General features: G+C 37.8%; 1 protein-coding gene across 1 annotated transcript; it reads left to right on the top strand.

Annotated features, from left to right (window-relative positions):
- Window positions 1-13,668: 13,668 nt before the first annotated feature.
- On the top strand, window positions 13,669-14,392 carry LOC109180228 (receptor-like protein kinase FERONIA). Its single transcript, XM_019329713.1, has 2 exons — window positions 13,669-13,891; window positions 14,037-14,392. Exons 1-2 carry the CDS (start codon window positions 13,669-13,671, stop codon window positions 14,390-14,392), a joined length of 579 nt encoding a protein of 192 aa, XP_019185258.1.

The following is a 14,392-nucleotide window of genomic DNA, read 5'->3' as shown; positions in this document are numbered from 1 at the left end:
GAGGAGCCAAAGCTTTTTCTTAAAGGAACAAATTGAATGCATTAATAATCAACTAAATGAGAGATACTGGGCGAGAACCACAACCCCAAGCTTATGTGAAGGGAATAGGAAGAGGACAGAGATAACAAAAAAATATTGCAGGAGAATCTCCATAATGCACGTAAGGTTGGGGGCGTGCACTCCACGTGCCCGTTAATATATATATGTGTGTGTGTGTGTGTGTGTGTGTGTGTGTGTGTGTGTGTGTGTGTGTGTGTGTGTGTGTGTGTGTGTGGAAAAGACCAAATGAAAAATGGAGTGAGATTTGAGTCGTTGATCAAATTTAACACCTCAAATGAATGAATTTTTAAAAAAAAAAAAAAAAAAAAAAACGCACTTTTCGGCTAACATGGATGCACGGTCTCAAATTGATGTACCTTAAAATATAAAACTGCGTATTTTAAGTTATAAAATTACGCACCTTAAACTTTAAACATACACGTCTTAAGCTATAAAACTACGCATCTTAACCTTAAAACTTAAGCACTTTAAGTTTTAAACTGACTAGGAAGTGGAGCACCTTAAATTATAAAACTACGCATCTTAAACTTTAAACATACACACCATAAGCTATAAAACTACGCACCTTAACCTTAAAACTTGCTTAAGTTTTAAACTGACTAGAAAGTGACGCATCTTAACCTTTAAACATATGCACCTCAAGTTATAAAACTATGCACCTTAACCTTTAAACATATGCACCTTAAGTTATAAAACTAGGCACCTTAACCTTTAAACATATGCACCTTAAGCTATAAAACTACGCACCTTAAGTTTTGAACTTATACAAAAATTACCATAATGCATGCCACCACATTTTTTAAAAATTTTCTTCAGTCTAGACTATTGATTTTAGCTAGATCAATGGTTGAAAAAAATAAACCTCACTTGCAACCTATTACCGCACATGATCCTTTATATATATATATATATATATATATATATATATATATATATAGTTTTTCATTTTTTTTTCCTTTTTTTCCCTTGCAACCTTTTGAGAACATGAGGTTAGGGATTTAACATTTTAAGAACAACAACAACAACAACAATAATAATAATAATAATAATAATAATAATAATAATAACAACAACAATAATAATAATAATAATCATAATAATAATAATAATAATAATAATAATAATAATAATAATAATAATAATAATAACAAAAGACGACCTTATGGTCCAATGGCATCAAGTTGAACTCCTACCTGGAAGGTTGTGGGTGTGAGCCCAGTGGGACGTTATTGGGCAAATTATGCCCTGGAAACGTGTTCACCGTGAATTCATAATCTCATAACAGAAAATTCATAATCTCATAACAGAAAATTCATAATCTCATAACTGAAAATTCATAATCTTATAACAGAAAATTCATAATCTCATGGTTCCAAAGTGAATGTGTAGGCATTGTTCCAAAGTGAATATGCAGGCATGGATTCATAATTTATGAATGTCCGTGATTTCGGACGGGAATGTGTAGGCATGGTTCCAAAGTGAATGTGCAGGCATGAATTCATAATTTATGAATGTCCGAAATCATTGCTCACCTCAAATTAAAGTGAAACCGCGAAATGTGAAAATGAAGAAGAAAAGTCACGCAATTAATTAAGAAAAAAAAAAAGAGATAACACTGTACTAACACCGTTGGAACCGTGTTCTTCCATGACATAACAATTGGACGTTATTGACTCTAAGGGTTAATAGTTTAAAAAAAAAAAAAAAAGAGTAAAATAGTTTCCTTAATAAATCTTTATTGTTATTTGACTAGTCAAAAGGCAAGAATATATATTGAAAGGGAATATTGTATTCTTTTTCTTTCTCTTATTATTTTTCTTGGTGTCTCACTCAAAAGGTTCTTACCAATTACAATTGTATCTATGGTGCTTTCATTGGTTTCTACTTTCTATGCAGTCACATGACACGTAATTTCCAACGCATCAATTACTCAAATGACTTCACATTTTTATCACAAAATAGTAGTCTAATCAGGCCATGCATGAATTCCACATTTGGACGGCTCCCGGAAAAACATTTCTTTTCATTTACCGAAAAATTCACAGTTTGCTTGAAGATGCATTACGAGTAAAATTTGCCTTTAACTTTAATTGGTAAAGAATTGTCAAGTGATAAATCAACTTAGCCTAAATTAGTCAATTAAATTTGCCTTTAACTTTAATTGGTAAAGAATTGTCAAGTGATAAATCAACTTAGCCTAAATTAGTCAATTATTCATATTTGACTGATCCAAACCAATAAGGTTAAATCTATCCATACAAATTTGGAATTGGCAAGTTTACATGGCAAGTAAGAGAATTTGTTTAAATTATTATTATTTAATGCCAAGTGTAATACAAGAGGAGAGAGAGTTTGCAAAATTAGCAATAAGAGAGAGAATTTGCAAATGAGATGGTAAATGCATAAAGCTGCTAAACCTGCTGAAAAGGGCTGCCAACACACACCTTTTGATTTTTTTATTTTTATTATTTCTTTTAATATTATTTTATTATTATATTTATAATATAATATGAATGTGGGATCCATTTTTGAATGTGAGATAAATTTGCAAGAATGTAAAATAAATAGTGAAAAATTTGCAAATTTGATGATATGAAAGTGGGACCCATTTTAAGAAGTGAAAGATATTTACAAAGATAAGAATAACTTAAGATCCATAAAGGAGTCATCGAACTTAAAACCTCGTATGCAGTTACTATATATGCCTTTTCAAAGATTTATTTCCAAATTTTTATGAAAAAGTTTGTGCAGGTTGAAGTCATCAATTAAGGAACAAAATGCTGATCTGCATTATATTTAGTGATGTGGATTGGGTTATTGAATCTATCTTGCAAATGCAACCTCAGAAAGTTGTTAAACTGTTATTCAAACTATACTCAAATCAATATTCCAATAAAACATTGAACAGTAATATTAATTAGATACTAAATAAAACTTGTTGTTACATTATTCACTGGTCGAAACATAGTACATATATAGAGTTCATGATGATACATATAAGTCATCCTTACACAACAAATTAAAGATTCAAATATTCCATTGCATTCCTAGTACGTACATATACAATACATATATGTTATTCTTTCAAGTTTCAATCCCGAAGACACGACCGGTTGAAAAAGCCACAATTTCTTTTCAAGTTCTTTCTCTCCGTGAAGCAGCTGCCGATTCTCGCTGCAAAGCATATGGGTCCCATCCTCAGGGCGCTGTAACAAATCGAATGATATTTCAAAACCACTGGATTGATAAACCCCCTACTGGCCTCCGATTGCATCATCCACATCTCTTCATTGCCGCCGCCGCCGCCGATTGCGGCGGCGCATTCGGCACCACCGCCGCTGCATTTTCCGCCGAGGTCCTCCGCCGCCGCCGTAGTGGTCAGGAGCAGTAGCAGGAGAGTGGCGGCTGCGCCAATGTTGCAGTAACGTGCCATATTCATCAATTCACTTATTTTAATTTCTCTTTCTGTGAGAAAAGTTCAAGGCGGTATTGCAATTTAAAGGTGAAGATGGGGAGAGTGTAAAGGTAAAGGAATTGAAGAAAGTCACAAGGAGAAAAGAGAAAAGAGAAAAGCTACTTTTAGTGGAACTGTACAATTAGGTATGTTAACGAGATTTATGTGACGAGGTTTTAGTACGAGGTTGACACTCACCCACGGATGCAGGCAAATATGCACAACTACAAAAGTGGCTAATCAAATAACAAGTAATTATTCACCAACTCAACTGGAGTACGTGGCAAGTTGAGGTCACGAATTCCTAATTTATCACTGTCCTTATCAATATGAAAATATCTTAACTTGATCGTCTCACGAATAATGGGATTATCAGTACTCGATTGGAGTTGCAGGTTGAGGTCTTAGGAAGGATAGATTGAAACATTATTCATTACTATAAGATTATCAGATCAACCAGATACAATAGATTAATAGGAAAAACAAGATCAAACTACATATGATTCTAATTAAATTCAATCAAAAAAGGAAAAACAAAAACCTTAGGATTCTGGAAAGTAAATTAATTCATGCAATCCCCTTCAAATCTTCTTGCAGTTATCACTTACACACTCGATCATAATAACTTCTGCATCTTCTCGGGCCCTTGTTATTAGGCGACGGAAGGCAACTCTGATATTTTTTGGCATGACATAATGCTCCACGATTCCCTGTTACTGGATAGACAATATGGTGGCTCTTCGGGTCGTTATTATAAACAAGCATTCCGCCAATTTCCCAATCGCCGCCGTCCACTTCCATGTAATCGGCGACGAGAGAAGAAGCGTTGCTAACGATGCGGAGGTTAGCGGCGGCGCTCACACCTTCAGCTACCACCGTATTTGTGCTTATTATTGTTATTATTACCAGGAGGAGAACGAGATTTCTGGCAGATTGATGATACTTAAGCCGCCTATGATATGCTTCTCTTCTCATTTTTTTTGTTGTTTATGTTTTTCTCTTCAATCTTCTCTGCTTTATATAAATATTTTTCAAGGATTCAAGTATGAAGTGTACGGCCGACCGCTGCACATGGCCTTCGCCGTCGGTCTGATCTGTATCGTCCTTCAGCACTAATTTGAGGGACATAGTGGGAGTTGGGGCCGCAGCCATTTTCCAGAAGAAAACGATGCCTCGGGTAAGGCACCGAGGTTTTTAATGCTGAGATGGGACGGAATCTGATCTGCCATTGACATTACTGCAGAAAGCGAGCCCTTACCTTTGAGTTGCTCCGATTCAAATCCCCTGTATTTCTTTCAAGGAATCCTTTATATAATAAAGCTATATGGTTTGAGAAATATTTAATGTTACAATTAATGTAACAACATCCTTTATTATAAAAAAAAAGAAAAAAAAAGCACAACATTTAAAAATAAAATAGCTATATATATTATATAATCATATAAAAAATGAGCAAATACCAGTTTTGGTCCCACGAGTATTAGCAAAATGACGGTTTTGGTCCACATGTTTAATTTCTACCAATTTTCATCCCACGACTATTGTTTTAGTACCAATTTTCATCCACGACTATTATTTTAGTACCAAAATTCATCACGTCGGTCACCCCTCCATCCAAGACATGTCGAAATCTAAAAATTTTAAGGGCATTTTCGTCATTTTCAACTTAAGACTCTAATTTGAGCATGAATAAAGGGATGTAAGCCCTAAGATCAATCCCAATTGGCAGTTCTCCTCATCATCCTACTTTAATTTGAGGAGAAAAATTGCGAATCGCGATAGATCTTAGGGCTTAAATCTTTTTATTCATGCTCAAATTGGGATCTTAATTTTAAACAGACGAAAATACCCTTAATAATTTCATATTTCGACATGTTTTAAACAAATGTGTGATTGGCGTGATGAATTTTGGCATTAAAACAATAGTCGTGGATGAAAATTGGTACTAAAGTAATAGTCGAGGATGAAAATTGGTAGGAATTAAACATGTGGACTAAAATTGTCATTTTGCTAATACTCGTGGGACTAAAATTGGTATTTGCTCTATAAAAAATATACTTTTGAAAAATAAAATAGCTATATATTATATAATCATATAAAAAATGTGTTCAATTAGAGTTTAAATTTACACCTACAAAATTTGAAATTTGCTTTTCCCATATCTAATTATCTTAGTTATTATTCGTATTGTGAAAATTATAATATAGATGAAATACAATTAAGAATAAATCGATGTAATTATGTAAATTCTCTCTATAAATTTATTTGAATATGCACATAATAGAGATTATATTAACCATAAAAAATTATAATTTTAATTTTAATTGTAATTTTGTATTCTATAAAAATAATAAATACTTGACCAATGGAAGCTCAAAAATATTATTATATTAAATAAATTAAAATATTTTAATTTTTTTATTTTTTATTTATATTTATAATAACATAATTTTTTCCCGTGCATCGCTCGGGTGAATTACTAGTTTATGGTAAATGGCTGTGTATTTGTCTGCCAATTGGAGTTTATCTTTGTTGGTTTTATGACTACAGGATAGTCAATCAACCAGATACAATAAACATTATCTTTAGACCGGACGTATTTTTTGGGCTTGGGTCTATTTAATTATTTATTTATTTATTTATTATGTTTTTTTTTTTTTATGTCTTATTCTTCTAATCTTGTTTAGACCAGCGCTGCTGTGACTCCTGTGAGGCGAGATGGCGAGACTTGGCGGATAAGTAGTAACCGTCGGTAGTGAGTAGCAGCGAGGTTCTTCTCCGGCGAGTTGTGGGTACGGCGACGAGCATACGAAGCAGTAACTCCTTCCGGCGACGGACCAGTAGGGCAGATCTGGCGGTGCAGCAACAGATCCGGCGAGGTTGGGGCCTTCACCGGTAGTTTTTGGTTCCGGCGAAGCAGAAAGGGCAGCAGGTCGGCGAACCCTCCTATGGTAAATAGCAGTTGTAGTTGTAGATGGCGTGATGTAGAATTTGCACCTGTAAGTCCTCCCTTCCATATTGACCACGAATATCCTTCTCATCTCTCTCTCTCTCTGACCACAACTACTTGGTGCACAACCTTAAAAACTCTGTTATTATACCTGAAATTCATTGAAGTTTCAAGCTGAAAATGTGGAATCCGTCGCTCCCCAAAAATCGCATTGTCTGAGGTGTTGGAATGACCGGTGTTGACTTCCTGGCTGCTGTAGCTTCATTCCCCAACCCGGATGATAAAATTCAGAGCACCAGCTTTGAGGTTCAAGGATGTGGTAACACTGACAATGCTTTGATAAAACCCGGATGATAAAATTCGTCTTGGTCTTAATCCAAGGATCATATCTAAGGTTGCTGATGACTCGCATGGTGAAAGAATACTTGATGAGCTTGAAAGGGATGGTGTTGATACATCTTTTATGGTGGTGTCCAAAGGAGGAAACTCACCATTCACATATGTCATTGTTGACAACCAAAAAAAAAAAAAAAAAAAAAAAAAAAAAAAAAAAAAAACTCGCACGTGGATTTTCACTCCAGGATATCCACCCATATATCTGAGGGTCTACATACCCAAATCAAAATTGTCTTCAGCGCTTGGAGTAAATATTGTCTACTTAGATGGAAGGCTACATGAGACTGCTTTGATTGTAGTGCAGGAGGCAAAGAGTAGGGGCATACCTATTATAGTTGATGCAGAAAGGTTAAGGGAGGGGTTGGGTGATATTCCTGACTTTGCTAGGACCAAAAATGGCATTAACTCTTGTATTCCGATCCGTGAGTCACAATAATAATATAACAATAATTTAATATTGTTCAATTCTATATTCTTCTAGGATTTCTATTACCATCATTAATTATTCCCAAATTTACCATAATTAAATAATTTGACCAATTATAAAGAAAGATTATTAAATAATGCACGGGGCAATTGTTTAATTAAAAATTTTAAAAATTCATTAATAAACATAAGGTTCTCATAGTTTTTTCTTAGAAACTCTTTAATAAAGTATTTTTTTTTTAGAAATTGGTGTACCAAACTGCCTACGACAGTTTGCGGTGGATAGATCTTAAAAAAATATGCGATTTCAAAAAAACATTTTTCCAAAACGGACAACGGAGTCAAAAAATTATGTCTTGTCGAACTTTTGACACTTTACAACTTAAACAAAATAAAAATTAAAGGCCGGTTCAGCCGGCGAGGCGGCCGCTGAGGAAGCCGATTCCGGTCTTCCTCGCCACGGCCAGCGACACGATTTTTGCAACACTGATATATAAAATAGATATAGATTAGAATAGAAATAGTATTACACAATTTTATAATATTACAATAAAATTTTAACCCAGAATTATAGTAGAAATCAATATATTTTATTAGGAAGAGAGATTTTTTAGGAATTGGACGGGAAGTTAAAATTTCAGGATTTTGTTTTTATATATAGTATAGATTGTATTACACTATTTTATAATATTAGAATAGAATTTTAACGTAGAATTATTGTACGAATGGGAAAGTAGAAATCAATATATTTTATTAAGAAGAGAGATTTTGTAGGAATTGGGCGGGAAGTTAAAATTTCAAGATTTTGTTTTTATATATAGTATAGATTGTATTACACTATTTTATAATATTAGAATAGAATTTTAACGCGGAATTATTGTACGAATGAGAAAGTAGAAATCAATATATTTTATTAGGAATAGAGATTTTTTAGGAATTGGGCGGGAATTTAAAATTTTAGGATTTTGTTTTTATATATAGTATAGATAGATTGTATTAAACTATTTTATAATATTAGAATAGAATTTTAACGCGGAATTATTGTACGAATGAGAAAGTAGAAATCAATATATTTTATTAGGAAGAGAGATTTTTTAGGAATTGGGCGGGAAGTTAAAATTCCAGGATTTTGTTTTTATATATAGTATAGATTAAATAATGACACTTCAGCAGAGAGTACAAAATGGAATAGAAAGTGAGAGTACATGCAGTATTACATTATTTGTATACGTAAAGTACATTATTTGTATACAGGCCGTCTATTTGATCCCCGAAAATAATTATTTTTAGTTGATTTAATTCCTCCCGTCATGGACAAAAGATGGCCTGAGGGACTATAATTACCATAATTTATATATTCTCAGATGCTCTGTTAAGTCTAGATGTAAAAACTCTTAGAATTGGAGATTCTCCTAGCAGGGTTGTGTTCCGTCGTCATTTCTGGTGGGCAAGATAGGGCGACGACTTCAAGTCAACTGACTCAATCTAATTAATTAAAGTCATTTATATGTTTATCTAATCTAGACACTATTAGATGATAATCCATGTACTGTAAAATAGCCAAGAGGGGTTTTTATGTCTTTTCCTCACATGAGCGGTTATAACGATCTTCCTCTTCATCTCTGTATATAAGCCATTGCAGCTGTAAGGTTCCAGATTTTGAGATCAGAATAATACACTCATATTTTTCCTCCTTTCATCTTCGTTGCACATGTGAAGCCAACTGACATGGTATCAGAGCACCGGCGCAACTACGCCGCCGCTGTCATCGGCACCGGCACCGGCGACGCAAGTCACGTCGCTATGCCAGTCAATCAACCTCCGTCTTCCGAGAACGTTCCACAGGGGAACATAGCCTCTCAAACTCAAAGGAACTTCAATACAGGGGATTTAGAGGATCCTCTTTTCCTGAGCGCTACTGACAGTCCATCGATGATCCTTGTGAGTCCACCATTAACCGGGAGCTTGAATTATGGCACATGGAGCTTGTCGATGCAGATCGCGCTGGAAGTAAAGAATAAGTGGACTCTGCTGGACGGAAGCACTACTCCACCAAGCAGAGAGCATCAACATTACGCGGCATGGAGACGATGCAACTTTATGATCTGCTCCTGGATCTTCAAGACATTGCATCCATCCATAGTGCAAAGCGTGATGCACTTCGACAATGCCAGAGACATTTGGGAGGATTTGAGGAAGCGTTTCTCACAGAGAGATGCGCAACAGATTTCAAGCTTACAAAGTGAGATCCATAGCCTGAAGCAAGGAGTTCTCTCCGTCAATGAATATTACACTAAAAGCAGAACGCTGTGGGAGCAGATGAACAGTCTACGACCAATTCCGCTCTGCAAGTGCATTCCAAAGTGCTCCTGTGATCTCGTCGAGGTCATTAGAAGTGAAAGAGAAATTGATCAGGTAATTCTCTTTTTACAAGGCTTGAATGAAGAATTTGACAGTTTGAAATCAAGTGTGATTGTATTAGATCCCTTGCCGGGAGTATATAAAGTATTTGTTATGGCCGAAAAATTAGAAAGACATATCAATCTGAGAAACTTGAATCTGAGAAGCATGGACATAAATCAGTCCAATGCGGTTCTAAACAGCTTGAATGAGGAAACAGTGGCTGCTGCATCCTTTAATGGCAGAAAGAACACTGGCAATATAAAGGCCAAATGCACATATTGTGGCATGTCTAGACATACAATAGATAGATGCTATAAGAAGCATGGATTCCCTCCTGGATGGATACAAGGTTATAAATCCAAGAGCAAACAGCAAGTTACAGCAACAGCTACGAGTGGTGTAGATCTGGGAGTAACCTCTGAGCAGCTACAGAAATTCATCTCCATTTTGCAGAACCAATCTGTCCAGTCATCCGGATCATCTAGCTCGAACCTAGCTGCTGCAGTTGCTCTAACTCCCAAGTTTGATGAGGCATACACAGATAATGAAGGCAAGTTCTCTGTAAATTCTCTTTCATTAAACACTTCTACTTGGATCCTTGACTCGGGAGCCACAAATCACATCGTGTGCTCCCTTGATTGTCTTACCAATTATCATGTGGTGAATGATGTTGAAGTGAACCTTCCTACTGGCCAGTGTATTACAGTTGAGCACATAGGGAATGTACAGCTCAGTAGCAGTCTATGCTTAAAGGAAGCATTACATATCCCATCCTTCAAGTTTAACATCATTTCTGTGAGCAAATTGATTCAAGATACTAGTTATAGACTAACTTTCATGTCCAAGCAGTGTGTGATCCAGGGGATGCATGGGCAGATAGTTGGTTTAGCTAAAGAAGAAAGAGGCCTATACATAATGAAGGAAGCAAATTTACAGAATAAGCACTATGTTATGCAGTGCACTAGCCCGGAAGTTTGGCATCAAAGGCTGGGGCATTTCCCTATCAATAAGCTCCATTTACTTTGTGATATTGATGTTTCAAAATCTAGAAATGCAACATGTGATGTGTGCCATCTAGCTAAACACAAATGTTCTCCTTTTCCTTTAAGCACTACTACTTCAAAAGCTTGTTTTGATTTGATCCATATGGATATATGGGGACCTTTCTCAGTTTGTTCTTTGAAAGGTGAATATTATTTCCTTACTATAGTTGATGATTACTCCAGGTTTACGTGGATTCATTTGATGAAAACTAAGGCTGAAACTAGACACTTTGTGAAGAGGTTTCATGCGTATGTATTCACTCAGTTTGGAAAATTGATTAAAACTATACGGAGTGATAATGGAGTTGAGTTTAGAATGGACAATTTTTTCTTGGAAAATGGCATAGTCCATCAACGATCATGTGTTAACACCCCTCAACAAAATGCTGTAGTTGAGCGTAAGCATCAACATATCCTTAATGTCGCTAGGTCTCTTCGGTTTCAAGCCAATCTCCCTTTGGATTTTTGGGGCCATTGTGTGATGCATGCGGTTTTATTAATAAACAGACTTCCATCTCCAGTGCTTAACCTCTCAACTCCATATCAGAAACTTCATGGCAGTATTCCAGACATTAGCAACTTGAGAGTGTTTGGTTGCTTGTGCTATGCTTCTACAAATCCTAAGGCAACACATAAGATGGATCCAAGGGGGAAGAAGTGCATTTTCATTGGCATACCAGCTGGGGTTAAAGGATACTTGCTATATGATTTAAAAGAGGGTTCTGTTGTGGTGTCTAGGGATGTTGTTTTTTATGAGTCCCACTTTCTAATATTCCTATTTCTATAGAATTGGACTCACATGTTCAACATACATATGATTCTGAACAGATGCAGCATAATCATACACTGGGTGACACCAGCTCTTTTCAGTCACAAGAAACTCCTTGCAGTGAGGGTCAGTTACATCAAGAGCACTCAGCACAGTCTTTTGGATCCCCTGCTTTGCCTCCTGACTCAGTTCAGTCCACAAGAGAACCAAGCCCCATTGAGGTGCAGCCACGATGTTCAGATAGAAATCGTCGTGTCCCGAGCAAGCTCCGGGATTATTATTGTGAGGCAGCCACAACACAGAGCACTTTTCCTCACAGACTGTCAGAGGTAATATCCTACACTCACCTCTCCTTGCCTCATAAGAATTTTTCCATGGCAGTCACATCCATCAAAGAACCAAGGACATACAGTCAGGCAGTACATGATGCTTGTTGGAGAGATGCCATGGCGGCTGAAATTAAGGCACTCCAGGATAACCATACGTGGGCTTTGGTTGATCTACCACCCGGGAAGACACCGATTGGGTGTAAATGGGTATATAAGGTGAAATTCAAAGCGGATGGCTCGGTGGAACGCTATAAAGACAGGCTAGTAGCCAAGGGCTACACACAACAATTGGGAATTGACTATGTCGAAACTTTCTCTCTAGTAGCAAGGATCACCACCATACGCACCTTCTTAGCTGTAGCTGCTTCTCGGGCTTGGCATGTTCATCAGCTAGACATCAACAACGCCTTCCTCCATGGGGATTTATCTGAGGAAGTGTACATGGTGCTACCACCCGGCTTTCAAGGGGAGAAACCGGGGCAGGTTTGCAAGCTGCTAAGGTCGCTTTATGGCCTCAAACAAGCCAGCCGGCGGTGGAACGCAAAGTTGAGTGCCGCGCTGATTCACGAAGGATTTGAGCAGTCCAAGTTTGATCCTTCTCTGTTTATCAAAGGTCATGATGCATCGTTCATAGCCATCCTTGTCTATGTCGACGACATCCTTGTAACAAGCCCCAGTTTACTTCTCATCCAGGATCTCAAACTATTCCTTGACAACACTTTTAGAATCAAAGACTTGGGCACCTTAGGGTACTTTCTTGGCATAGAAGCTCACATGAAGGAGGATGGTTTGAATCTATGCCAAAGAAAGTATGCTCTGGAAATTATAGAAGAGGCTGGTTTTCTCAATTGTAAACCAGTTGACACTCCAATAGTTCCTGGACATCGGTTAACTAAAGATGGTGGTACTCCTCTTAATGATGCATCCAGTTACAGGCGTCTTGTTGGCCGTCTGTTGTACTTAACGGCCACAAGGCCGGATATTGCGTATGCTACACAACAATTAAGTCAGTTTGTAGACTCCCCAACATCAGAACACATGACTGCAGCTCACAGAGTTCTTCGTTACATCAAAAAGGCTCCCGGGCAAGGCCTGCAATATCCACGAAGCAATCATATGCAGTTAAATGTTTTTGCAGACTCCGATTGGGCATCTTGTCCAGAAACCCGAAGGTCGATCACAGGCTTTTGTATATTTTTAGGCTCTGCCCTCATCTCTTGGAGATCCAAGAAGCAAGGCACTGTCTCTCGCTCTTCATCCGAAGCGGAATATCGCGCACTAGCTGCCACTGTCTGTGAGGTCCAATGGATCACCTCTTTACTTAATGATTTGCAGGTCAATCTGGATAAGCCTGCAGCCACCTTCTGTGATAGCAAATCAGCCATCGCTATTGCTGAGAATCACGTGTTTCATGAACGAACAAAGCACTTGGATATCGACTGTCACATTGTCCGTGAAAAGCTCAATCAAGGTCTCATTAAACTGTTATCTGTCTCATCCTCTACGCAAGTGGCAGATGGTTTTACCAAGGCTCTCTCATCTTCCCTATTTCAGTCATTCAAGTCTAAACTGGGCATTAAGGATCTTCATGCTCCAGTTTATGGGGGGTATTAGATGATAATCCATGTACTGTAAAATAGCCAAGAGGGGTTTTTATGTCTTTTCCTCACATGAGCAGTTATAACGATCTTCCTCTTCATCTCGGTATATAAGCCATTGCAGCTGTAAGGTTCCAGATTTTGAGATCAGAATAATACACTCATATTTTTCCTCCTTTCATCTTCGTTGCACATGTGAAGCCAACTGACAGACACAACACGAACCACTGAAACTTAACCATGATCTTCCTCCTTCTCCACCTGCTCATCACAACTACCGGTTCCGGTGGATCGCCGGCTTACACTCCCCCCGACCATATCCTTCATAACTGCGGAGGAGCATCGGAGCAGGATTCCAATGGCCTCAACTGGACATCTGACGCCTACTACCCTGAATGCCTTCCCCCAAATGAGCCAGATAAATCAGTAACTTTCAAGGCTAAGGCTAAGGCTGCAGCAGCAGGTAGCGCATCTGTCCTCGATGTCCCATACCGCTCCGTCCATATCTTCATAAACCAGTGCACTCGCTCTTACACTGTTTCTCCTGGCCCAAAGTTCATCCGCCTCCATTTTAGCCCTACCATCCATTACTTTGTTCACGGCTTCAGTCGGTTCATCGGCTGAGTACTTCCTGACAAGGCGATTAACGACGAAATCCGACGTGTTTGCGTTCGGAGTGGTGCTGTTCGAAGTGCTCTCCGGTCGGCCGGCGCTGGACATGAGACTCGTGGTGGAGCAGCACAGCCTAGCTACTTGGGCGGTAGAGTGCATCAGAAAAGGAGAAATTGATAAAATGTTTGAGCGGTGTTTGGTGGGGCAAATGTCTCCGGCGTGCTGGAAGGTATTCGTGGGAATCGCAGGAAGATGCTTGCTTAGAGAACCACGCCAACGGCCTCACATGGCGGATGTAGTCAAGAATCTTGAATTAGCACTGGCCTTGCAACAACGGGCGGCGCGGAATTAG

The sequence above is a fragment of the Ipomoea nil genome, unplaced genomic scaffold (assembly GCF_001879475.1).
Source record: "Ipomoea nil cultivar Tokyo-kokei standard unplaced genomic scaffold, Asagao_1.1 scaffold1026, whole genome shotgun sequence".
NCBI classification, from domain to species: Eukaryota; Viridiplantae; Streptophyta; class Magnoliopsida; order Solanales; family Convolvulaceae; genus Ipomoea; species Ipomoea nil.
The sequence above is the reverse complement of the archived record's forward strand: the minus strand, read 5'-3'. Positions and strand labels throughout refer to the sequence as shown.